The sequence below is a fragment of the Chaetodon auriga genome, chromosome 6 (assembly GCF_051107435.1).
Source record: "Chaetodon auriga isolate fChaAug3 chromosome 6, fChaAug3.hap1, whole genome shotgun sequence".
NCBI lineage: Eukaryota > Metazoa > Chordata > Actinopteri > Chaetodontiformes > Chaetodontidae > Chaetodon > Chaetodon auriga.
Window position 1 is genome coordinate 20139772 of NC_135079.1, and position 27452 is coordinate 20167223.

At 39.4% G+C, this 27452-nt stretch overlaps 1 protein-coding gene across 1 annotated transcript in view; it reads left to right on the plus strand.

Annotated features, from left to right (window-relative positions):
* The window catches only part of LOC143321893 (NT-3 growth factor receptor-like), a 218276-nt gene that overhangs the window by 119202 nt on the left and 71622 nt on the right, over positions 1 to 27452 (plus strand). The window contains exons 11-12 of the mRNA XM_076732604.1: positions 996 to 1042; positions 3803 to 3905. Of these exons, the coding sequence (XP_076588719.1) occupies positions 996 to 1042; positions 3803 to 3905 (150 nt within the window). The remainder of the gene's footprint in view (positions 1 to 995; positions 1043 to 3802; positions 3906 to 27452) is intronic.

A 27452-nucleotide genomic window follows, 5' to 3' on the forward strand; every position in this document is an offset into this window, starting at 1 on the left:
TGCTCTCCGTCATGACGTCCTCTACGTATGCAAAAGGCTGTTCATGCTGACGTGACACAGTTAGCTTGTGTGTACCTTGTCATATAATAGCTTTTAATATATTCATCATACAACATGACTAATGTTTAAGATTACTGACCTGAAAAAACACACAGCCTGCCTGCTCTTGAATTCAGGGTCTGGAAATGTAGTGGCTTTCTGTGGAACAGGTGCTATTTCAAATGCAGTGGTGTCTCCATTTTTTGTGTCAATAAACTGGTGACTGTGTATTAAAAGCAAAGTAAGCAGCAAAGTTATCCAGGTGAATATAATGCAGCACTGCAAACTACAACCCTGAAAGACCAGAGTTAAATCAACCGCTCCTTGAAACCGCTTCAGCTAGACCTCAACTGATACAAGATTTATGAAGCTAATACGGATGAAGAAATATCCAGAATGTTTTTTCATGTGCATAAAATAAATATTTGTCCATGAAGATATGTCTGAGTAAATATTTTGAACAACACACGCAGTGATAACGTTCTATTTTACAAGTCTGTAATTTCCCGGTAAAAACTGTGTGATTTGGTATGAAATAATGGGAAATTAGAAACAAGGTTTAAACAGCCAGTTAACTAATTTCACTTCTGTGCTGGCTCGTCAAGATAACGCGAAACAGTAATCAATTCAAAAAAACACCAATGAATAACAACACAAATGAAAACTATATTAAAGTTCAAGTGAGAAAAGCTTCAGGACTGCTGAGCTGGATTGTACCTGATTGTTTAGATAATCTTCTGTCTATTAACAAACCTTTCATGATATCATTTCATGACCTTGCCTTCTGAGTTTCGCGTCTTTGACCTTGTGTCTGCAGCTCTTTTCAGATTCTGCATTTTCATTATTGATTTGAGAACTCTGTAGTTTTTTGTCTTACATGTGATGACTTCAGACAGTTCCCCTGCAGCAGAAGCAGCAGACCAGTAATGTGCTGTGATTTTGTGTTTTTCTACCAGTAACACCGACTGCAGAGACTCGCAAACCTGAGGAAGATACGTTTGGGGTGAGTGGCTGAAATATTGAACGTGTTGAGAGCTTGATTGAGATTTTGGCTTGTGTTTCTTCCCGATCACCCAGGTAGAGACACAAAGCCCATACTCAAAGACTCACAAACAGAGCCAGGGCTGGAGAAAACGTCGAAAGCAATCCTTCTCACCAATATTGTGATTATGATTTTAATTGCGATTAATTTCTCTAAGTGAACTCCAGGCCTGTGTTGGTGATCTAGATCGAATGAACCAAGATTAGTTTGAGCCAAACATAATCAGAAATTTATCTCATTTCTAAATGAAAATAATTAGTTAAATTGATGAATGTGCTCGTTGCAGTCCTGCCATCGTTGTCTTTTCAAATGAGTCAAGGGAAAACTGTCAGTAAACTTACGGTAGCTAGTTCTCTGTGGAAGAAATGACCAGTGAAGCTCGTAGCTTAGCACAGCTGTAACTCACTTGTACTTTAATTCAGTCTGGTCTTGAGTATTCCAAGACATTTTTTCCCATTATCTTGAATATGTCTTGGTGTTGTAGGTCTTTAGACTGGTCTGTGTGTCATGTCTCAGTCTTGTGAGTGCTGAGTGGGACTTGTGTCTTGACTCAGACTTGTCTTGGTCTCAGCTACTAGAGTCTCTGGTCTCCACTGAGTCCAGTTGACTTTTTTTTTTGTTTGTTTTTGCCTTTCCTGTCCTGTATGACCACAAGGGAACCCGGAGGGGTTCCTCTGCTGTCAGTCAGCTGTCAGTTTGCCATGAGATACACATTTCATTAATATCATGTCATTTACAGTGCGGCTAATGCTTGTTTTCTATTGCCATGCAGCAACTGAACTTCCTTAATTTAGACAGTTTTATGTGCATATTTGTGAAAAGATTTGCAACTATGAATAGACATTTTCCTTTTATTTTTTTCCCACAGAACACTGACATGATGAGGCACATGTACCTGTAGTGAGCAGGTCTTAGGTCTCGTCTTAGTTAACTAAGACTGAGGAATACTTTTCAAACTAAAATGCTTTGCGAATTACTAATTAGACCAAAAACATGAGAGTAAGTTTGGACTGATGCACTCCTTATTTGTTTCTCTCAATTCCCACACTTCGGAGCTACTTTTATCATCAGGATATTTGTGAATTTGGCTCCTGATCAAGCTTCCAGCATTCTGAAAGCATATTAAACAGCCAAGGGTTTTATTGTGTGGGCAGGCCAATTTACATGATAACGTTAATTAGCTCCAGCTAAATATACCAGTGATAGTTGTTATTTTAGTCAGCAAAATGAAAGGTCATAAACAAAACTTTCTTACACCTTGTTATGAGATTTAAATTAATTAGTTTAAGTGCATTCCATCAAAATTGCAATTCTGAAAAAGCTAACCATCTCACTGTCTCTCTCCCTTTATCTGTGTGCGTGTGCGCGTGTGTGTCCGCAATTGTTCTATGTTGCAAGATATAACAATATTTGTATTCATTCTAATACAGTCTTAAGTAGTTGAGAGTAGTTAGTACACTCTTGTCCAGCTTGTAGCACGTACACACATATGTATGTATAAAAAATGATTTTCATAAACATCACTGTACGATCGCCAAGTATTTCATTTAGTATCATAATCACTGAAATAGTTTTGATGTGTTATTGTTCAGAATTGAGTTGACAGCAGCAATCGTTAGTCTGTCTGTGTGTTAGATAATGATCATTATATTAAAGTACCAGTGAGGTGCGAAGGAAGACAGAAAAAAGGAGTGTAACAAAGGGGAAGAAAAAAAAATCCCAAAATTTAGCTGGAGAAGCGTTGAGTGTTGAGAGCAGAGGGTGCTATTTTAATCCAGCCTTTTCTTCTCCTCCATTCACTCTCAGCCGTTTGCTTCTATCTGCTTAAATCCCCTGGTGGCTGGTGAGCCTGAGAGTCGGTTAGAAATGTAATTGAGTTCATCTTTTTCCTGTAATTGACTGGGAAAAGATAACTGTTGAGGCTGAGGTGGTGAAGAAGCATAGTGGGTTAGTCTATGTGTGTGTGTGTGTGTGTGTGTGTGTGTGAGCGTGGGTGCTGGTGAATTTTTTCTTTTACATATTTACATCTTCAAGCTTTGCCTCTGTGTTCAGAGTATTCATACATCCTTAAATCCACGTGTATGTGTGTATGACACACTCAGATGTTGTCAGATGGAGTTTTGGATGAAAATAAGAGAAAAAAAAATGTTGAGGCTGTGATGTTTCATTACACCACATAATATTAAAATGTGAGGATTCTCAGCAGTAGTGGGCCTCCAAAAGCTGTTTGCCCTAATGGCGGGGCTTGAGAAAAGCATGGTCATGGAGTAATTACATCAGAAATTCATCTCCTCGGAAGCCTGGATGTGCTTGGGAAATTCAGTACCATTGTGTCCATCAGTCATCACGTTTGCTATGTGCAAATCTTTCTTTCCTTCTCTTTTTCTTTCCCTCATTAGACTGAATTGTTAGATTTTGAAACTTATTGTATCCAATGGGAAATTTAGGCCAGATGGTGGCACCAGAGGAATTGTCACTAAACATTAGGTTTCATCTGGAGACTACAAATATTGACAGCAAATTTTCTGGAAAGCTTGTGCACAGCTGTAAAAATATCTCACCCTGGACCAGAGGGGTCCAGACCAAGCAAGATCATCAGCCCTTAGGCCTGCTGAGGTCCTTCTTTATCCTTATCTTCAGCATCCTTTCTTTACTCCCGTCTGTCTGAGATGATTTGCCTAACGCTGTTTTCTTTTTGTCCTGTCCCCTTCTCCTCTGTAGGTCTCTATAGCAGTCGGCCTGGCAGGGTTTGCCTGTGTGATGCTGGTGGTCCTCTTCCTTCTCATCAACAAGTATGGACGACACTCCAAGTTTGGCATGAAGGGTAAGAAGCCATTATATTTCTGTCTCTTTGCTCTGTCTTTCTGAAGATCCATCACATCTTTAATCATGCTCACAGCGGGTGACATTGGCCTTGAATGAAACTTAAAGGTGCGACTGGTACGAAGCTGTGAAGGTCAGTACTAGTATTTGCAGATGAACAGGCTGAACCCGTCACCTTTGCCAGTATCTTTGTAGAATTCAAACCTTCATACTTAGTTTGGTGTGTCAGGAAGATAAGATTGCAGAATGATTAAGAGATAGAAAGACATGAAAATAAAGAACTTGAAGGGAGTTCAGTAAGCATGTGTTCCCTGGGTTTATTGGTGTCTGTTGAAGCAGCTGTAGAGGATTAAGTGTGTTGGTGTGTTGTATTTCTAAATTCTTCTTCCATCTCTCTCTCTTGCTCATTTGCCTGTTGCTTTGTTCTGTGTATTAGTCCTTGGTTTAGAATATGACCTTTTTCACAGACTGGTCTTTAAGATTCTTGCAAAATCCTTCTGATTCAAAGGCCTTTAGTCTCTTTCTAACAAGTATGAAGGTGAATGAGATTTAAACAAGTGTTGCATTAGTCCTTGTGTAATACACAAGGGCTGCAGAATATTAGGATGACCTCTCAGTACCATACAGGGCCCTATTTTAATGTACCAGTGCAAAGTGGTTGGCCTTTGGTGCACAGACTGTGTGGCCATCTACACATGTGCTCTCAGCCAATCAACTCAGTGGACCATCTACATGATTTTGAAGCTGTTATTTTAAGGTGACTAAATGCTTTGCTTAGCTTCTAATGTAGCTGTTAATATTTTGGACTGATGAAAGAGTTTCATGCTGATCAAAACTGTAGTTTTTAATACAGAAACTATTGGCCCCCGAAATAGCTCCTCCCACCACCTAACTCTACGCTGGGGCCAGTCTGATGTGTATAGAGGTGTGTGCGGTTACTGTGTAACATCTGCATGTGATTTAATGAAGCTAAATGGCCACGTATAATGTCACTGTGCTTTGATGTGGCACTTCTGAAATCAGCTTGTGCAGATTCATCAGTACCTGTCCTGCTGCCCTCAGGTGGCTGCAGAGCTTTAATGAACAGAGGGACAGTATATATAATCTGTGGACAGCAGATACTGTGTTCTCACACCTTCTTTCATAGATGAATGCAGGTTTATTTACCAACAATCCTGCTTTGAACACTTTCAGCTTTATTTTTTGATGCTGATTTCAATGGTTGCAGGGTGTTTAATTAAAATTGTTAAACTGCATTTTGAGGATTACTCCATTACTTCTGCAAATTTAGTGTATAGTTTGCTCATGCTGATAAAATCAGCAGATTGCCTGCAGACTGACTTTGGTTTGCAAAGAGATATGATTCTGAGATCTATTTTCAGCATGAACTCGAAGGATGAATTCCCACCAAAATACCAACGTCTCACTTTGTGCCGCTTCATATAAATGAACCTCCCACCTGTTTGGTCCTGTCCTCCCACCTGTGCACTGTGTGCTCTGTGCCGGACACAAAAATACCACACAAACAGGTTAAGACCATTTCAAAGTCAGGAAAATACCAAACTCTCAGAGTGCTGGTTGTTGTGCTGGCAAGTAAATTGGGCCTGCAGACAGTTACAGGCTCATCTCATCGAGCAGCCATTTGTATTGTTTCTGTTCTCTCTCGGGAACAAAGGTGGAAGTATTGTTACATTGTTAGAGAGCTGCAAAACTTGTAGGGAAGATATCGCTGTGGATAATTAGAACAGTGGAAGATCAGCAAATAGTCTTATGAATCATTTCTGTATCATCACCTGTATTGCTATGGAAAGCACTGACAAATAGTTTTGTCCTGCAGAAAGAGGCACCGAATCAGTAAACACTTGGTGTTGTGTTGGGGTGCTTTGGAAGTTTGGAGGACTTTTATTTTCTCAGTAGAAGTGTTGCAAAGATTCAAGGCTTCAATGAATACCTGAATTCTAAAGTTAAAGTTTTTATTTTGTGGCAGAAGCCTTCGGTGTTGTTTATACTATGACTTATACTAGGTTTCATCATCATGACATCACAGCTTACTGTATCTTGGTATCTAACTCAACATTCCTGGGAAAAAATGGCTCTATTAAATTACTGCTTGTGCAAACATAAATAAAACCAGATCATGGTTGCTCACTGATTGATGGAAAAAGGCCAATTACGGCCTGACTTCTTCATTAAAACAACAGTGCTTTGTTTTACTGCCCCCAGCATTATGGGACCTGCAGTTTTTAACTGCATTTGCTGTTACCACCAGTAACCGCGGGTGTTGCCAAATCAGCGAGAACTGAAATCTGTGTGGTTTCAGCTGAGCTCACACAAATCATCACTATGACCTCATCAGGGTTATTTACTCAGACTGGATAAAGCTCCTCCAGACCCTCAGAAGACATTATACAGCTGTTTACACAGGCAGTCGGACCTCGTCAGACACTTAATGTGTGAAACTGGCGGAATGACATACCCCTTTAAAAGACTGGGAAATGAACACACACACATAATGTGACATATTAATGAAATGTTCTTTATCAAGTTTTCTTTAGGTAACTTTTTCATTTGATCATTAAGGATAAAAACAGCCATGAACAGCACACATTACATAATTCATGTCTTTAGAAAAGAGGATAAAACAGTTTGGAATTTAAAGATAATTAAAGATAATTAGACTGTTTGATCTTTGAAACTGACCAAACAAACAGGTAGAGGTGCTTCCACTGCACGGCACATCATAGATGCATGACAAGACATATGAGAAATGAAATATTTATATGATCACAGATGTTGTTTATATTCTGTATCACAGAAGAGGAAACATCCTGACTTTTCAGCATAAAAAAGAATATAATCACCAGTGTGGGATGTGTTTGCATAAGGAGTGCAATTATCACTGCATGGACAGAAGAAGCATGCATTTCCTTACAGTAGTATGTCTCTCATGTCTAAGAAATATTGCTTTTGAAATATATGCAAGAGGCAGTGTCAACACCCCAAACGCTGCCATACAGAGCTTCCATATAAAAAAATAATACAAAATGAAATTCAGTTTATCCACAAAAGACCGAACACCTGGACCTGCAGCAGTGTACCAGTACACATTCACAGCTGACTGACTGTAGCGGCTCCAGTGGAGGATTAAAGTTGCATCACGCAGCCACTCACACTGCGCCCCTCAGCTGGCAGCTAGAGGTGAGTGTTTGCCGACTTTAAAACCAGAGATGGTGAAAGTAAACTTGCCACAGCACGCTCATGTTTACCAACCCGACTCCTCTGTGATGACTCATATCAGTGGATCCAAAAGGGATGAGGGAGGGAAGAGATCCAGTGCTGATGAGTCAAGTTTTCTTTGCAGGGAGCAGACAGTTTGGATTTAGCTCCTCGCTTTCACTTTGTCACTTTGTTTGGGTGGAAAAGATTTCCTGCGACAGTTCAGACTGACTGCAGAGTTTCATTTGGTGACAGGACCAGTGTGTCATTTAGTGGGTGATTCTGCACTTTTCTGTTGCAGGAACTCCACTAGAAGTCATTTCTACATGAATGAAGTGATCTATAAGAAAGTGCAATTAGCTTTCCAGTATAAGTGTGTCAGTGCCAAAATTTAAATTCACCATCCTGTTTCCAAAGATACCAAATTATTCCATTTTAAAAAGAAACTTTTTTCACTTTTGTCTTGTTATGTCACAATATATTATTATACATTATTTCACAAAGCCAGTGTATCTCGTTAACTAACATGATGAGTAGATGTGTTGTTATAGCATCTGCATAATGTACAATTACTGTGTGTCCATTGGGTAATGTCCAGATAACATGCAAAGGAACATGTGAAAATTAGAAAATTTCTCATTATAATATAAAACTGACGAGACTTCTTTTTTTGCATGATCGCAACAGTATGCTGCCACACCAGCACCGACAAAAGTGGAATGAAAAACACATTTGAGTCACCATTTGTTTTTATGCATTTTATGTGTAAAACCCAAGAAAAAATATTGTACATACCACTTTTTTCAAAAGACAAATAGATTCAATAATAACAATCATACAATAAAACCTTCTGGAATCTGCAGCTTCGTCTTTGTAGAGCCAGATCACACTGATCATCTGTGTGAGCCAACAGCACAACAGGTTTTCACCTGCACCTGAAGTTTGTCATGTACATCAGTAAAGATAAGTAATTCTTATGACAAATGCTCTTGTTCAGTTAAATGCCAGAAGTCGTCATCATTAGGAATATGTGTCATCATATGTATGGCTCACACAGCAGGTACATTCACTCATTATTTAAATCTTCAGACACACCAGCATCTAACAGTAATTCAACTTCACACTGTTGAGCTATTCTTCGCAAATACAAACCATGTTTCCTCTGTAAATCCAAATCCAAATAAATGATAGAAGCAGCATTTTCAGATGTTGCTTAGTGCACCACCTGTGCTGATCCTTGTTGACATATACTCAATTGACAACAGTACAGAGACAATATCTTTAATGTTTGACCTCATCAGCTTCCCTGATTTTTGTAAATATATGCTTATTCTGAGTCTGATGCAGCAACACAATGCAACACAACAATACTCACCACTCTGGTGCTGTCTCTTCTTATGTTATTCATTTGATGTTATCAAACTACTGTCAGTGAGACTAAATACTGCATCAGTGTTTCACATGAAAAGCTTCTAGTGGATCCACGGGTATAACTGTGTTACTTTATTGATGGCACAGTAGCTTCCCACCAAACCAAAAAAGCAGCGTGCATCTGGAATTCATTTTTTGAATGGAAAAAAAAAAAAAAATATCTATATATATATTTCATTTGAAGCAAGAAACCCGGAGCAGCAGAGTGGTGAGAATGACATGAATGCACTTCCACTAATTGCACTAAATCAGTGCTGTGCTAATGTAGAATATGCTGAATTTACAATGCAAGCAATTATAACACAGGTAATTACCCGGCCCTGATTAGTGACCGGCCCTTATCGTTCATGCTGAAATGGCAATTATTTGACTACTGGCTTTTTCTTTTTTTTTTCTTTTTTTAAATAGAATTTAACTAAAGTGAAAGGAAATTATAGGAAAAATCAAAGAATGTTATGACATTGACATGCTTCAAAATAAAGCCTTGTTAGCAATTCTCTGTGTTAAAAGTCTTTTGGACGTATTGACTTGAACAGGATAAACACACACACACACACACACACACACACACACACACACACACAGGCCCCATCTCTTAAGGGCACACACAGAAACACCATATCAACCATCTGTTGATTACATCCATCTGTTCATTTAGTGCCGCCTTAAAGCCAGCCCACATTACTGCCTGTAGGGTGAAAATGCACTTCCAGATACACGTGCACACGCACACGCACACACACACACACACACACACACACACACACACAATGCTGACATTTGACTTGCAGCACACAGAGATGAAGTGTGTCGATACGGAATCTCAGCCACTCAAAATGGATACTTTTTAAAGAAGACAGCAGAACAAAACACTGATGATTCCATTAAGTCTCCATAAATCCTTCTCTTCATACACTCAGCTCCTCTGCTCAGGGAGGAAATTACATCTCTGTGTTCTCCTCAGAAGGAATATTGTCATCTTTATCACTCTGTTTTGTGCTTTTAGATCCAATAGTCTTTTAATGTCCAGAGAGGACTGAGAGATGTCTATCTGTCTGTCTGCTAGTGTCTGTCTCTCTCTCTCCATCTCTCCGTCTCTTTGAAGCTTTATTGACACGATAGTATCTGTCTTCTGGAGCGGAGGTGGAAGTGCATAACACAGGTTCTGAGGCTCTGCGGGATACATCGTCGCTTTAACTCGGGACAAATTATGACAAAACATTTGTGTGTGTCACAAAAACCGAGAATGTGCACGTATACAAAATATGAGGCCACTTATGTAATGTAGGTTTTGTATTTATGCGATATATCACAATGCACCATATCTTTATTTGATGATGTGACACTGATAATCAAAGTGCAGCATTGCATTCAGCTTGGTGCTTTGATAACTGAGTCTCTTTCCTGAGTTGTCTGGGTCAGCCCACTAGCCCTATGTGACCATTGTGACATTGGTTTTCATTGACCATGTCAGTTCTCTCTGGAGAAGGAAACACCTACGTGAGAGAGACAGTTTATTTCTGTCTCAATGGAGAGGTCACTGAGATACTTAATGAAGCTAATGTGCTGTACTTGCATGATTCTTACAATTTTTGTGTTGTGTGCTGGTAGCTACATTGTAAGTCAGCTAAATAAATGTAATCTAACGAAGGCTGCTCACAGCCAAACTCAGATCTCATGTTAGCAGTTCAAGGTTGGGCTTGCAGTGAAGATCATCTACAGATTGGGAGAATTCTGGTCATTCTTAAAAATAGAAAATGAAAAAAAAAGTGATCGGCAGGTCATGTAGGTCTTCAAAGCTCAAATGGGGCCTAACTCAATTGCATATATAGTCTGTCACAGGTGGATGTCCTCAGTTTGCGTCTGAATGCCTGTTTGAGTGAGGCTTGGTGGAGCTGGTTGCTCACAGTAGCATCAGGAGCTGTGCTGATCTGACCTCCGAGCTTTAAATGTAACTTGTCTGTTCAGTGGACCAAGCAGCGTTCTGTCATCTGCTTCCATCGTGTTGTAAAGCTACTGTGGATGGTTGTATGTTCAGTGATGTATGGGCTTTCTAGAATTCATTCATTGAAATTAACTGGTTACAGTTAATATATATACTTACACACACACACACACACACACACACACACACATACACAGGAATATGCATCATGCTAGGACAGTTTCAGCTGAACTAATGAAGGTCTCACACAGCGACCCTTCTCAATTATGTTCTATATTTTGGTTTATTTGCTTTTTTCCAGACAGGGACATGTTCATCTCAGTGTCAGTCTTGCCTCAAGCTTTAGAAGCAGCTGTATTTTTTAATTTTGGATGGGGCCAGGCTAGCTGTTTACCCCTGCTTCCAGTCTCTATGCTAAGTTAAACTCATATCCTTGCTCCAGCTTTGTGCTTCAGCACTGACAGAAGGAGTTATATCATCTTCTCATCTCAAAGATGAAAAAAAAAAAAACAAGCATATCCTCCGAAGTGCCAAACTGTTCCTTTAACCGTATTACCAAATCTATTGCCACACAGTGAACACTGGGCTCTGGGGTCCGCTGGGTGTCGGGGGCCCTCCCTCCCAGGTTAATAATTCAGTGTTGTTTCAGCGTGTAGTCCAACCACAGTCATACATTCTAAAATAACTCTCAAGGACAGCAAAGCTTTTTTCTTCCCTGATTATATAAATCTGAATAAGGTAGGCGAGGTGACGTGATCTGTGTCAGCAATCTGTGTTTCTGTTGTGCAGCCGCTCGATGGAACCTTGATGTAATTACTGCGATACTGCAGTGTGCTCGATAAGGTTTTCACAATGATACAAATGGATCAGGTGGACTTCATGTTTCTTAATAGCTGATAGATGGTGTTTTAGCCCGGATATCTTACCGTCTGTTGAATGTTTGGCTTGCGTTATGGTGTCTGTTTGTATCTATTGCATAAAGAAAGCAGAGGAGAGATTTGAGACAAACTTAGAGACAGAAAGACAAAGGGAAAGGTAAAAGGACAAAGTGAGGCCATCCTGCTCTGATGGTTGAATTACTTTTGAATGTAATTCATTTTGATACCTCTCTTTCAGCACTGAGTTGAATCATAGTACCATGCTATTAAGGCACCCACTGAAGTGAGTAGAGATGAGTGGAGAGAAGTGAATTGAATTAAAGTGGTAGAAATAGAAGGGACATTAGTGGAGCAAAGGAAGTGCAGGGAAGAGGGAGGCAGTGAGAAGAAAGTGAAGAGGAGGAGAATTCACAAAAAGATATTTGGGGTTTTTCAAGGATGCAGGACGCGACTTCAGACTTTACCTGCAGCTCCTCTTATGGCTTGATGCGAATTACATAAACTCTGTCCCTCTTCATGCCGTTATAGCAGCACTTGTGCGTGGTATTTTCTATCAGGGGTGGAGAGACCTAGATCCTCACTGTCAGGCCGTTAAAGGTTGAAATGTTACTACTATTTTCTTTCCTGTGGCAAATGTGTGAGCAGCTGGCCTGGGGCTAAAAAGACTAGCTAAGGATATAGCCAAAGGTAAACTGCATTGTGAAATAACTCTGGAAAAACCATTAGAATACACTAGTGGAGCTGAGGAGCCCATCATTAAAAAAATCATTCAGAAGGTCTAAAATCATGGAACATACAGCTTTTCAGACCTTAATTCTTTTACCAAAGCCTCTAATTAGCTCTGTCTCTAATTAACACCAAGTCATAAGAATTCAGAGTGATTAAACAGCTTCTGTAAAGTATTAAGAGGAGCATCAGACAACCTGATATCAGAGGTGCGAGTGAGACGTATGCACAAAAACCTTGAATTGAGAGATGAGGGAAGTACAAATTTTCATTTTACCGTGTGAGCAGCAAGTGTTGCATAAACCTTTCAGCAGGCCTCTATGCACCATGTCTCTTTGGATATGGCTTCAAACAGATGTCTACCCAGTGGACTGTCTAAAACAGAAAACTCTGGTTCTAAGGATTTATCTTTTCACTGTGCAAGCAGGACCAGCCCCAGCATTTTTGGGTTCCTAGTAGGATCTAATCAGTCTCCCAATTCATGTTTTTCCATATAATCGTTCTTACGCTGTGGCCAACGTACATCTCCTCAAAAATCTAAGCGAACTTGTAGCTATGGCAACTACAGAGATACCACATAAAAACAGCAGAAGCTGTGATCCGTCAGCACGAGCTGCTTCTGTTTTCTCCTCCAAGTTTCTGATGCCAGTGGAGACTGCTGAGAGTGATGACGAAGTTAATGCAGTTGAAGAAATGCTCCCTTTCAGTAACACTTATCTATCAAAGGCGGTTCTGCTGTAATCCCTCTGCTCGCCCCATCACCGCTCTCCAGCACGGTGACTGGAAGAACATCAACATGGTGATTACATAACAGCAGCTTCCTGTTCAATAATGAGACACGGTGAAACAGAACTTCCAAAAACCTGCCTACAGACCTGTTTGTGCTTGTGTGGGTGTCCAACTGGAGCATTGTCAGCCTTAAATTAGCACTCGCCCCTGTCACTGGGACCAGTTCCTCCATGGCTGAAATCATACCAGTAAAGGCAAAAAATCATTTGTATTAGCTGTATTGGTCCAACTGTCTTTAATATATGACGTAAAACGCATGTTGTGTTGCACTGTGAACACATTACTACCCAGAACTTAAAGTGTAGGAGTATTACGCTTCTCGACATAAGTGGTGAAACAGAAAAGAGAAACCAGCTTGAATGCTCTTGTGGCCTTTTCTCATGTGTTCCTCTCGTCATTCTTCACTTTGTTATTTCTGACTCGTTCTCTCTCTCCTCTCTCTTCTCTCTCTCTCTCACTCTCAACATGGCCCAGATCATACCACCATCTGCTCTGGTGTTTTATTAAAAACCAAACAGCCTCCTCGGGGCCTGCTTTACTTATTCTCGCAGAAAAAACTCACCAGCACAGGCTCAAGCTGTATCTCTGCTGTATCTAACTTCATTTTTAGATTCTCAAACTTGATTACCATCATTCAGTATGATAAAACAAAAGTATTAATATCATGTCATCTCCTTTCTGTCTGCATTCATTCTGGCATGACAGTGTAATGCAAAATACTATAACCTGAAGTATTTCTCTGTGGTAAGTTAATTACACATCATATCACTCATACTCATATTAACATGGCCTGGGTGGTTTTAACAATTGAAATGATATGATTGAAGAGCGCTTCACCTACCAGAGACTGATTCCTCCTGACCCATAAACGCAGATGTATTTTCCCAAGAATGATGTCTTTGGAGTTTTTTTCAGAATAACACATCACCCAGTGCAGCCATGACAGTTTTCTTTTTTTCAATAGTGTTTGGAGAGTCATGGAGTTCTCACATGATCTTTACTTTAAGCAGGATTCATGGTTTCAGCCCAGTCATGCCCAGCTAATTTAGCTTAGCCTTTTGTAGCAGTCCATGTTAAAGAACATTGCAGACGGCAGAAGTAGCCTATAGTAATATCTCCACCCAGAAGAAACACTGAAGACACTTTGTGGTGTCACAGTGATGTTGTGAATAATGAACTGAAGAGACTGATATCTACATCATCGACATCAGGGCACTCTACAGATTAAATGCTGTTTCTTTACATGTCATGGAAGAACAAGCTAATGTTAAAAACTGGGAATGTGGGGTTTGACAGCCATGAGTGTGTAATGAAAGGTGCCGCCAAGTTGCACCATAGGAAATGTAGGATCCAGTGATTGTGGAGCTTGACCCTCAGAGACTGAAAACCTCTGCTGTGCAGATTTTGACACTTTTGACACATCAAGCTCTTGTTAGTTCCCCAATACCAAATCACTGGATTAACCCTTTAAGTTTGATTTTAGGGAATATTTTGGGAAGAAGCAGGTATGTTTAACTACATACTACATACTACTACTTTCTTATATTTTTATGTTTATGCTGCTCTTGTGGCTCTTCTTGTGTTTAAGAGACATTGCAAATGAGGGAGTGAAATCAATATACATCAATACCCAAGATGAGAGAAACTAACAGAAATGAAAAGAGGGGACAAGAAACTGCTCCTCTACATGAGTCACAGCAGATGAATGAAAGTATTTATCCTGTACATGTTCCCTTAAGGAAGACTCTCCATGCTCCCTGTTCATTACCATTTAAATGGGACCATCAAACATATACATAATTAAAGTCGTAGCTTCTTTCCTTCTCTAATGTAGATTTAAATATTGCTTTGTTTGTTACGGCAGTGTAGCCACTTAACCCCCTCCCCCACAGACACACTCATGCACATGCACATACACACACACACACACACACACACACACACACACACACACTACACACATTCACACATCCCGTATTTTCTCAGACAGAGTGCTCATTGGTTAATGCTCTCAGTAGGGAAAAGGGAATGGCTCATTACAATTAGAATAAAGAGTTATCATCTTTCCTCATGACTGGCTCATGAGAACATTAGCAGAGTTCAGAGAGAGGGAATATGGAATCATTTTGTGTTCTTTCTGGTGCATACCAGAGCCTCATAGCCTCTTCGTCCCACAGGGATTTTGTCCTTTTGATATAGGACTCTGGCTAATAACTTGTGAAAATGAAAGGCAGCAAACACTCTGTGTGACAGAGAATTTCTTTGCTTGGATCTACACTGGAAACCTCAGGGAACGATGCCTTCTTCAAAACAAATGACGGTTTTGCTCCATGAAATATGGGCTGAGGGACCGGCCTGTATGCATTCATGCCACTTAACAGTTTACATAGTTAAAGGGCTACCTTCACTTTTGTAATTTGCACTATGGAAAGTGTTTTTCTGTTTGTTTCTTAGCATGGCTCCAGACTGGGACCATTTGGTTTTATTTGGATGCTGTTTGCACATATAATACATGCAATAAATTATTTTTCCATTTGCACTCGTGCAAAGGGAAAACAGCAGCCAGCTCAAGCTATCATTGAATGCAGCACTGAATAAAGACAATCCTAATCAAAAGTGAATTTCCAAGTTCAACATGTGTCTCCATACATAAAGTGGTTCTTGAGACTCGACCAGTCATACAGTCAAAGTAATACTATTTGTTAAACACCAAACACCACACTAGTAATTTTTTTTTTGTCCTGAGGTTGGGGCCCCTGATGGAGGTTACAAGATAAGTCAGAAGAGTCACAAGATGATTGTCAGAATAAGAAACAACAAGATAACACTCAAATTTATGTTAATTTTTCCTGACGTTTGACTGATTCTTTCTCCTTCAGAAGATACAAGCCAATTTGACTTCTTCAAGACTTTAAAAGCTTTTAAAATGAAGGGGAACATAGCACTGCTTGAATTGCTCATAGCTCATAGCTGATGCTGGTGCTAAAGAAAAACCACAATATGAATTGATCCTCTGTCAGTGTGGCTTTAAATGGCAAATTGGCCACTTACAGCTTAAAGATGAACAAAGTACTGGATGGACAGGCCAGTCAGTCAGCTAACAGATCAGAAAGGACCTCCAAAATTATAATGATCGTATGTTTGATAGGATGTATATATTTTTGCTGTTTTAATGGATGGTATATTTTAATAAACAGTTTAAAATAATGTTTAAGTTAACATTGAAGTGATCTAAGAATCTACAGCTATAGTAGTCGAGTTTTTTTACACTGTACTTGCACAGTGGTCCTTTGCGCTAAATCCTATTGTCAGAATACTAATAGGCTCACAAAGGCAATTTTTAACATGCTGATGTTAGTTTAGCTGATTGTAATTTAGTCCGCTAGCATAAATACATTTGCTTATTTACACAAAAGAACAAAGAAAATGAAGGCGTAAATGTCATTTGTTTGGTCTTAAGAAATTAGCCTTTTTCCCAGCAGACAAGTTGACCTGTGGCAGTAAGCAAAGCACAGGTATAAATAGTAAAATGAATGACTGTCACACTGTCATGGTTTAATGGGATACCTGAATAGAACAGAGCCATTGTTAATGTTATTAGAAACACCTGTGCTTGTTTGCTTATGACAAGTCAAAAATATCTGCTGGGAAAAAGGTCTCCTGCAGTGTTGACCTGATTATGGCGCTAGAGGAAAAGTCAGGGGACTACAAAACTTAATATAATTGATCCTGCGGGAAGAATAAACCAAATTTCACTGCAGTCAATCCATTATTTGCAGAGATATTTCAGTCAGGCTCAAGTGGTGGACGGGCTGACTGACCAACATTGCCATAAAGCCCCACTGCTAGCTGTGGTCGTTTCTTTTTCAGACACTTTGAGAGTACTTTAATAGTATTTAACATGCAGTCAGATACATTGGAGAAGAATCTGTCTGTGTATATTGCATACTACCGGCAGCACTTCCTCTCAGTCCTGAGGGAACAAACTAATTTTTTTATTTGCCTGCACTCCTAATCATTTGACCCTTTCTTTGACATTATATCATTCAACTCAATTCTGTCTACAGTCATTTTTTTTGTAAAGTCATATCATGTAACTGTGTTGTAGCACTAAATTACTGTATTTATATAGTGTTTTTATCCAAACAGAATTACCCATTGACACTTTTAAAATTGACAAACAACAGATAATTTGTAGTTAGCATACACGCTTGCGACATGCAAGCACACATTATTATCGCTCAGGTTTGATAAGGTACATTATTGTCATGGAAACTGGCTCACAGTAACTGACCTGTGTGCTGAGTTTGGTGGGAACTGCAGTGTGTCAACAGTTTGTGCTGTTAGAGGCACACGGAGGAGAGAGGAAGCTTCTTTTTTTCCCCCTACATCCCAGTAAACCTACACATGTCCCCAAGATATAATTAGGTTTTTTCATCAAGACCCTCTTGCTTTTCTTCTTCTTGGGTTGTGGATTGACCATTGTGTTGAAGAGTGACCTGAATCTGAAGGCGAGGGTCTTGATACCGTTCACATGTACTGTAAACCTGGACTGTCATGAGCTTTCATGGCTTTATGATGGTTTGGATGGTGAATTTTTGTTGGAGGTATTTCCAGGTTTGACTGGTTCGACAAAACATTACGATCCCCAGATATTAAGATGTTCATGACAGTGAAAGTTAAGCTATTTAGATGTTTATGACAATGTTTTCTCATAATCATTAGGTCTTTTTGAATCCTGACGATGGATAATGTTCAGTGGAAAAGTGTTACAGTGACAAAACTAACTAAAAACATGAAATGTACAATATTTTCAGATATTAGGCTCAGCATTGTAGACTGAGTGATCTTGATATGTCTGGTCGAAGTCCAAGGTTCAGCATATTTGTGTCACTGTGGCACCAAAATGATAGGAACCACAAGAACTTTCAGGAACTCTGGAACTCATCTGCATTTTCACTTGAGGAACCAGGGTCTGATTTAGTTTCTGCAGTGTAGTTCCTGTTTGATCTGTGCGATATCACCTGAAATCAGTATATTTCAACAAAGAAACTGCCACAGTCACCTCAGTAATGATTAATAAAATAACTGATAAAAATATTTGATTAAATACACCAGTGCACAGAATAATAAACAGAAATTCAGAGTCATTTTTATGTAACATATTCAGCAGTTGAAATAAAATGGGCTCTATTTCACATACTGTACAGTGTGCTGATCACCAGCTTTTACATTTGAATAATACGCTTATAGCTTTTGCTGTTCCATTTCTCTCCCCAGATGTTTTAGGGTCCATAGTGTTATCATTTGAACTAAACCTAACAACAGTGTGTTCCCTATGAACTGAGCTGCATCAACCTCCAGACTGCTCAGGGGGCACAGGGGAGACGCCTTTACTGCTCTCATGATAAAACTGAATCTAATTTAACCTAGCCACTTCATTAATGTTTGGATCAGTGTTTGAAGAGCTGTAGCATTTACTCTCTGACAACCTGTGTCTTATTCTGAGCATTCATACTTACTGCTGCCCTGACTTTGAGACACACCTCTTTCCCGCACACTGGCCACACACATGCACTAGAGCCCTTGACGGTATTTGCACTTGGCATCTCTATCATTTACGTCGGTTTTTCTTCCGTTGTTAAACGGGACATGCATCATAATATCACTTAAAACCTTTCAGTGGAACAATGCTGACTGATTGGATTACTTGACATTGTTTATGCCAAAAAAATCCTGGCCTTGTCATAATATGTTTGATGCACATTATATTGTCTGTGTTTTGTTTAGCAATTTACGTGGACGGTGGTGCAACCATTCCTGTACCTGTAGTAAAGTACCCTAAATATGCAAACATTAACTGTAAAATGGTGTCATGTTAAGGATCAGAAAGTGTATTTGATTGCTACATGAAGTTTGGTACAATCAAATGTAAGTTCAAGATATTCAAAGTAACCACTGTCTGTCACATTACCTCCATTTTTATTTACACCAGCAGATAACTCTATCAAAGCATTTGCCTCTGTCAGTAGAAAATAGAGTGGATTAAAAAACTAAATAGGACCATTTTCTCAACATGAGGTGAGAGGTGCTAAAAACATTCTCTACGGTTCATTCAGTTTCTATCACCATCACTTAACAAAAAGGAAAGCGTACAAAAGTATGAAACGTCAATTGCAGTGTTATTCGCTTTTATACAAGGCAATAAAACGAGAAAACTAAATGGGTTTTACCGTGAGGGATAGGGAGAGAGAAATACTGACTAGAAAATAGAAGGATATAAAAATGCAAGAAAACATTCAGGGAAACTACCCATACTCCCAATCCATAATCCATAATGCAACACCAACATTTACACTTACACAAATTCTTCTGGAAATGGTGGAATACTACCGTCTAACTCCCCAATAATAAAACAATTGTTAGTATTCATTACATATGCCTACAATCGAGTCACTTTGCCACATCCAATGCTTAGACCCATATCAGATATCAGTTTTCAACACTTCTTATTCATGTGCCAAGTTTTGTGAGTTTTTGAGCATCCCTATCTCCTCAACAGCAACATCATGCTGAACCATAAAAGATTCGCTGTGCCAGCAGGGTAATGCCGGTTGATTAAATAAACTCACAAACTTCACAATGAAGCATCATCAGAAGGCTTTTCTGTGCACATTTGAGGTGGATCTTGTCAATTTGCCAAGAGTACATCAATGTAGACAAACTCAAAAGTCAAGTAATTTAGCATCGCACAGGTCTTTAGAAAGCACTGACCCAATTTGAAGTTGATTTGGTTAATTCTGTGGGAGGAGTTTGCTAAAGCACCTGTAAATGGCAATAGTGAATATTAAATTCAAAATGCCAAATCCTCTGTAGGGGGCACTACTGACCCGCTGGCTACACCCAAGCTTGACCCTTACCAGACATAAATGGGTTCTTTGCGCCTTTAGTGACCAATTTCCCAGGCCCCCTTGATGCTCACTCCCCAATAATCCCATATATTATCATCAAGACTGAGGAAGCAAATGAGGATGTCAGGGACAAAATTTTGGAAGTTCAAAAGATTTTTTTCATTTATGTTGTGCATGATACCAGAAATGAGCTTTCTGACTATTAAAAGTACCACCATCCACCAACTCTTTTTGTCAGGAGTACCACCAAATGTTTTCCACAGCATAATCAACACTTTTTACCCCATTTTTAACAATTGATTGAGTTTAGTCAGCAGTGTTCTGTAATGAGCTGCATACTTTTCATTGCAACAAGTCCTTCAAATGAAATGTTGGTCACTGCCTCTCAAAATGACACTTATAGAGTGATTTTTTGGGCACCCACTCAGTAGGACAACGTCAGTTGTGAGAACCATTGCTTTAGGTATAGCTGTATGACTGTTTTCTGATCTGCCACCACTATGGTTAAGATTTGGTTACGTTTAGACACAAAATTTCTTCAGTTTGGCTTAAGGAGGAAACTTTGTCACAGATGAAAGAGGAGCTTTTTATTTAAGGTTAGAAAAAGGTTGTAGTGCCACCCCCTTCACACTGTCAGTTTTGTTAACTTTTCAATTAATTGGCCAGCCTTAGTTCCTGCCCCCCCACTCAAAAAAAAAAAACAAAAAAAAAACCTCTCCTCAGGAACTAGGAGCATGACTGGTTGCTGACTGGTTATTCAGCCTAGTCTTTGGGAGGTGTTGTAGCTCTATATCAATGTCACACTTCTCCCTCCTTTGTGTCTTGCTAACAAGAGTCATAATTCACAAGACTGCTAATGGTCCATGTCAGATAGATGCAAACAGGTAATTTCAGGCATTAGAACTGTGCCTAAATGTTTTCTTGTGAGGACCGTCTCTTTCAGTGATGTTCATTCAACTACAACCATATTGTCAGACAGATTGTTGATATGATTCTCCATAACCTTAATAATGATGAGAAAAAAAAGCGACTGTTGTTGGTCTGTGACAGAACAGAAACTCTGAGGTTGATTGTGCACTATGGGTTGATGGTCTGGTCTTATTCCCTATGGTCTATTATAAACCAGTGCACCTGTATAATAAGAATCCTTTATTGATCACAGCACAACAGTATCAGTTGGGGGTAGGCTTTTTTTGTCTTGGCTGAATTATTTAGCCCAGTATTTCTAGAAATGATTTGCATATTTGGTTCTATGTTGTGCTAACATTCAGTGCCAGTTCAGGAAGCAGGTGGTGGAAATTAGAGTATGGAGGTCACGGTGGAGGAAGACCATGTAGCATGTCATGCAAGAGTCGGTGTCCTATGACAGACAACAATTAAGGTTGGCATTTTGTGTTTCAACCATTACTGCAACCTTATCTGAAGTGTTTTAGTTGCTAAACCTGAACATACCAAAACCAAAAGTTCACCAGTGGTAGCAAGACCTGATTCAAGATGTCTTTGAACCTTTGAGAAAAGGAAATAGCTGCTTCCAGCTGATGCCATTGCCCTTATGTTGAAGTGTAGCCATATGTAGTGATAAATATTAATACAATGCAATTCTCTTTTCTATGCTGTATTTATTAATGAAATCAGGACCACTTAAAGCAGAATATGTACTGTATGTGATTTTCTTCTCTTTTTCCATTTCATCCTTTCCCTCTCTGCCAGACCTTCAGATCAATATTTCAAATTGTCGTCTTGTGATTACACAACTATTACCCGTGCTGTGCTGAAAAATTAAAACGCTCATCAAACATTCACCACACTTCCTCTCATTACTAGCCTGGCCTGGAGGGAGAGAGGGGGATGAGGGGGTGAAGGAGAGAGGAACGATGCAGAGAGGGGAGAGAGTGTGGCCTGAATGAGAGATGCAAGGCCATCTGATATCTGGTAGCTGTCAGGGAGGATTTTAGGAACAGCAAGGTTTCCTGTCAAAGTGTCCTTGAGCAACACACCAAAGACTGTGCAGTAATGGTTCATTTCCTGAGACTGTCTCCTCAAAAGATTCAGCTAAATTCTTCAATGGAAAATGTGAGGTTGAAGGTATGGAGGGATAGTAAATACATTCAAGAAGAGGCTCTTTCCCTTTCTTAATTTAATGTCGAATTCTATAGCAAGCCTTTACAGCGTTTCACAAGTCAAGATGTAAAGTCAAAAATATGAACTCTGCTAACTAGAAGAGACGCAAAGAAGAAGAGAGCAAAAATCAGAAACAGATTACATGAGTAAAATAACAATTTCATGAACCCAATCGGCTAAGATGGTGGCTACAATTAAAGCCCAAAAATGCAATTCTGGAGAGGCCATGGCACTCACACCATAATGGTCTTTTCAGACAGGGAGTGATCGACGCGTCTAGTAATTGATTTTCAATAGAAGGTGAGTGGGTAGCTAGGGAGGCACGGGTTAACTGACAGGCGGAGCGACAAGCTTGTGCAATCCTCTGAAACTGTCTTGACTCTGAACACGGTCTGTCTCCACGCAGTGCAAATCAATGATCCTGTCTTATCCTTTGCATTCCCTGAAATATAACTGTTTGCTAAACTAAACAAAAGTCAACTCAGATGTCAACTTACTAAGTGAGCTAATTTGAAGTTAGCCTAGTAGTTTTTATTTAATTAGAGACTCAATTTTTCAAATTCAAAATGGCATCACCGGCATCAGTGACACCAAATTGGGTATACACCGTTGGCACACATTTCCATAATAAATCAGTGGAAAAATATGGTCACCATCAACCCAAAACTGTGTAAAGGGTTGGGCTCAACAGTAAATTGTTTATAACTCATTAAAGACTTATCCAGTCATCATAAATGATAATTTATTCAAATCTTGCAGGCTTTCTGATGATGAAGTAAGTGTGTGATTGGTCTTACTCCTTTAAGCAGACATAAACCAGCTGAAGTCACTTGTGAAGCCTGAAAGCCACTTGTGCTGTTCATAGCTTTAATTTTAGGCAATTGAGCTGTACCTTCTGTTAAGCTCAAAAGGGCTTGAACCCGCTTGCAGCTATATTTTTAATTGAGAATAGTAAGCACTAAAATTATAGCCTAATCAGCATGTGTACATACGACATAGTAAGGGCTACATCAATAAAGCTTTCAGGCTGAACTTCAGAATGACCAAAACAGTGATTCCTAGTAATATGTGTCAGCTCTTAGGTTTTGAAGGGGTTAAATTTGCCTCAAAAGTGCCAGTCAATCACCACTGAATCTCCAACATTCCTTGTAATTATGGTAGGGTTGGGCAGTAATATGGGAATGAGGTATCCCGGGGTATTTGAAAATATTATGGTGTCTGTTTCATTATTGTCATATTAAAATCCTGCTGTGCAATGTGCACACACATACATCATATATGCCTTAAGAGTATTTGTCCAGCACCACTGTCACTGTCTACGTCCCATGACGGACAATTAGAAAAATCAAATGGTGAACGCAAGTGAGTTGGCCCAAAAAAAATTTGGCAGCATTTCAGAGGGGGATGAAGACCCCCTTCTCTGGCGGAAAACATAACGCCAGCCGCTTTCCACTAATGTCCAGGTGGCCTGAAAGTACTTCTGCGTATGTGCCACAAGCTCCCCATCGAAGCAGGTGTTCAGCACTGCAGGTGGAGTTGTCCGTTACATTTCCTGCACAAATCTGAAAAAGTAAATACAAAAAACAAGCCTAACGTGGTGTAGTGGTATATGGTTGTAAGTGGTATAGCAGGGATTGGCAGCTCCCTGAAAGTCCTCCAATGTGAAATCTAATCAGCTGGTAATACCGCATACAGTGGGAATATTTGGATATTAAAATTTGGACATTGCCCAACCCTAAATTATGGACTGCAGGACTGTGGTTCAGAAGAATTTATCATCTCAGGCAGCACTTACCTCTGGCTCTGTATCACTCCTGACAAGCTCCTCATTTGCCATTTATTTAGCAAGTTAAAGGAATTTTACACTTAAAAGTTACCATTTGTTTTATGGAGCTTGTTGGCAGTCCTACACAGCATAGTTGAAAGCCCCAAAGATATCTTTGAGACTTAATTCAGGGGGAAAAAAGTTGCAGAAGTATATTCAAATTCCGGGCTAGCTGACTAAGCAAGTGGCTACTGACTGAAACGCACATGGCCAGGGTTTTTTTTTTTTTTTATTGGCACTTTTGACGTCTGACAAAATTTTTTTGGTTTTCTGGAAAGACAAATTCAATAATTTTCAGCTATTTTAATCACAAGGCCTGTGAGACCCTGGAATGACTAAATGAGGAGTGAATACACAAATATTATATTATACATTGTTATTAGAACATTATTAAACAAAATAACTATGGCAGAGGATGCAGGCTTCATTGAGCACGAAGCTGTATTCGACTGCCAAACTCAAAGCTGGGATCTTTAAGTCCTTGGACATTTGCTGGACATTTACTGGTCTGGAAAGGACTAGCTAGCTATACTCGAACCAAATGTGAGGTCAGCTACATTTAAAAGTTTTTGCTTGGACTTTCAATGAGTCATTACTGGCTGCAAGAGATTCAAAGGTCAGCAGCAATCAAGTCTGAATAGAACTACAGGAATAAATATTGGTTTATTTTAGAAACTTTCATAACCTGGAATAAATGACCTTCATTGCACGTAAACAATTTTCCCCCAACTGGTCTGAAACCAAATTGGAGGCACGGTACTGTAAAAAGCAAATCTACTAATGCGCACTAACATGCTATATTTAAGAGTACTGTATTGAAGTGACTGGGAAAACCCCAACTCAGAAGGTTTTGTTTTGTTTTTTCTCAACAGCTATTCCCCCTGTCTTAGTTTGTCTAGTTGTGACAGTTTTGAAAAAGAAAAGAAAAAAAACAACTCTCTTATTAAGAAGATATTAGAACTTTTAGATGGATGTTTGGGGGCATGATTGCTTGATTGGCAGGTCAATCAACCAAACAGCCGTTGTGTTTGTTATGTGATTGCCACTACTCAGCTGCCATGGCTGAACTCCATTTGTCTGAACTGGTCATTTCTGACTCAAGGCTCAGTGATGGGTCATGAGTGCTATTGGATTTCAGTGTGACTGGGGATTGGTTTTTGCCATAATCTGAAGCACCCACAGGAAGCATTCCTAAAATGAAAGGGTTTACAGTTGTTAGGAGAGGAAAAACTTCTAAGAAACGCTGACCAAAGTGATATAGCCTGACTCTTCTCTCACCTCACACCGACTGTATGTCATCAAACGCTGTCATGGTTTACCTTTGATTCAGTATGAAATTCCTGCAGGTTACCAGCAGAGTTTTTCCTGTAGACACTGTTCAGTGGATCAGCAACTCACTCAAACATAAGCTTACATTCTAACTTTTGACAACTGAGACGATTTGCTTATTTATTGAAGAATCTCCCTAAAAACTCCAGCTTGGCTGACCTGCATGGCAATTCATGTTCCTTTGAGCAGCCCTGGATGAAATGTGCAGGGGTCTTTCAAGAGCTAAGAAAGTTATTGACTATACACAGACACTAATTACAATCAGAGAAGTCACAAGTGTGGAAACTTACCCTTAATAGTCATTTAAACCTGTTTGTGTTTACTATTTAACTAACTAACTTGACTAACTGACTAACTTGACAAATAACAGGATGAGTTTAGCTAAATACAATAAAAACAGGGACATGTGACTCAAAACTATGACTACATACGAAAAGTAGCTGACAAAATCAACGCTAAAACAATTTATAATGCAGATATTATTATACATGACTGAAATAACATGTATAATAATGTTAAGGAGGAGAGGTAGACAGATATCTCATATTTTTTGTTGTAAATGTCACTCTGCCATTATTCATCCCACTAATGCATTTCTGTCACTATTTGTCTCATTATTTCTTTATCAACAAAAAATGCTCCTGTTTCAGTCGAGCGAAAAAGGCTTTTTGGCAATATTAAGGAAATTAAATCAAAATTTGGCATTTCCATTCTGCCTGTCCAATTCAGTACACCATGATTCATATAAAAAGACTTGGATGGAAACACATAAGAGCTCCATCTCTCTCTGTCTCTCTCTCTCTCTCTCTCTCTCTCTCTCTCCGTGTTTGCATGTGTTCCCATCTGCCTGTTTCTATGTGCATTTTCATTTTGCGCATAAAAAAAGCCTGTGTGGAAATGCAAAAGAGAGAAGTTGGTGTATGTATAAAACAAAAATGACGCCAAGTGCGACAAACTTGTGAATAACATAAATCAATGTGATAAGTTTACTTTGTGCTAATGTATATTGAGAGTCTATTTGTATAGATTAGATAGCAATAAGTCCTCCAAAAGAAATAAGAAAATATATTATATACAACTCCCCCCTCAGTCCAACACATAGCAGTGTTTCCTGATCTGACAGCTCTCTCAGCAGGATGACATCACTGTTCTAAACCTGTTACAAATCACTGCTGAAAATCTGTTCCATGATGTGACAACATTATGGTTAACGTTTGGCATGGTTTATGGGAAGATCGTGGTTAGGGTTAAAATAAGTTCTTTGTGTACTACACACCATCTTAGCTTGAATATGCTCTGTCCACATAACCAAAAAATACCTTCAAACCAGCCCAGTCTTATTTCCAGGGTGTATAATACAGATGCTTTGTCATGTCCCCTTGGCATCTTCATACACATGCTAAAGGGTACCTTCTGTATCTTTATGAGACAAGGTTGTTAACTAACTCCACTGCAAAACCCATGTGCAGCAATGTTAGATGCTCAGAGTAAGTACAAAGAACAAGAAAGGAACAAAAGCAAACAAATGGAGGAAGATGGGGTAGGTCCCACATTGAAACTAAAAAGTTGCCAGTTGCTCTGGACATCTTACATTGGATGGGTTGACAATAGAGTTAGTTGAAAGCCTGATACCTTGTGTGTCCATATGAGACGCTGAGGGGCGTTACAAAGCATCGATGTTTCATGATTTTGGAATGAGAACAAGTTGTTTAAACCTAGACAACCTCTCTCTGTCTTTTCAAAGCACATTTCTAAACTCACCTGCAGTTGATTCTTGTAATTATGTCAGGACTGTGGGGGGTGAGTGAACGTACCCTGAATTTTATTTTAGTCTACTCTTCTGAAATCCTGTTTATGTGTGTCTCTTTATATTGCCTTGTGTTTTGTTTATATATATATGTTTTAATGTCGTTTTATCTTATATAAAGCACTTTGAATGGCCTTGTCGTTGAAATGTGCTGTACATATACACTTGCCTTGTCTCGTGAGTTGGTGGCCTGAAATTAACAGGAAATTTAATAATCATTTTGCCATTGAACAGTGCAGCCATATTATGTGTAGGAGAAATTTTCCAGTGTGTCCAGAGTGAGTATGTCAAACACACTAACCTGTAGCCATGACACCAAATATCTCAGTTTTGGCTAAATTCGAGCAGTTTGAATCAACACATTGATTTGAATTATTAAATCGGCACACAGTGGGCACAAAGTGCCACAAGCAGCTGTTTTCATCACCATGAAACAGAGTGAGGAGATGAATCAGAGTGGAGACTTTCATCTCTCATTGATTTCACCTCTTAAATTCACATCATGGAAGAAGGGAAGATGGAGATGAAAGGCAGAATGAAGGTAAAGGAGGGGGAGTTGAAGGCTTGTGG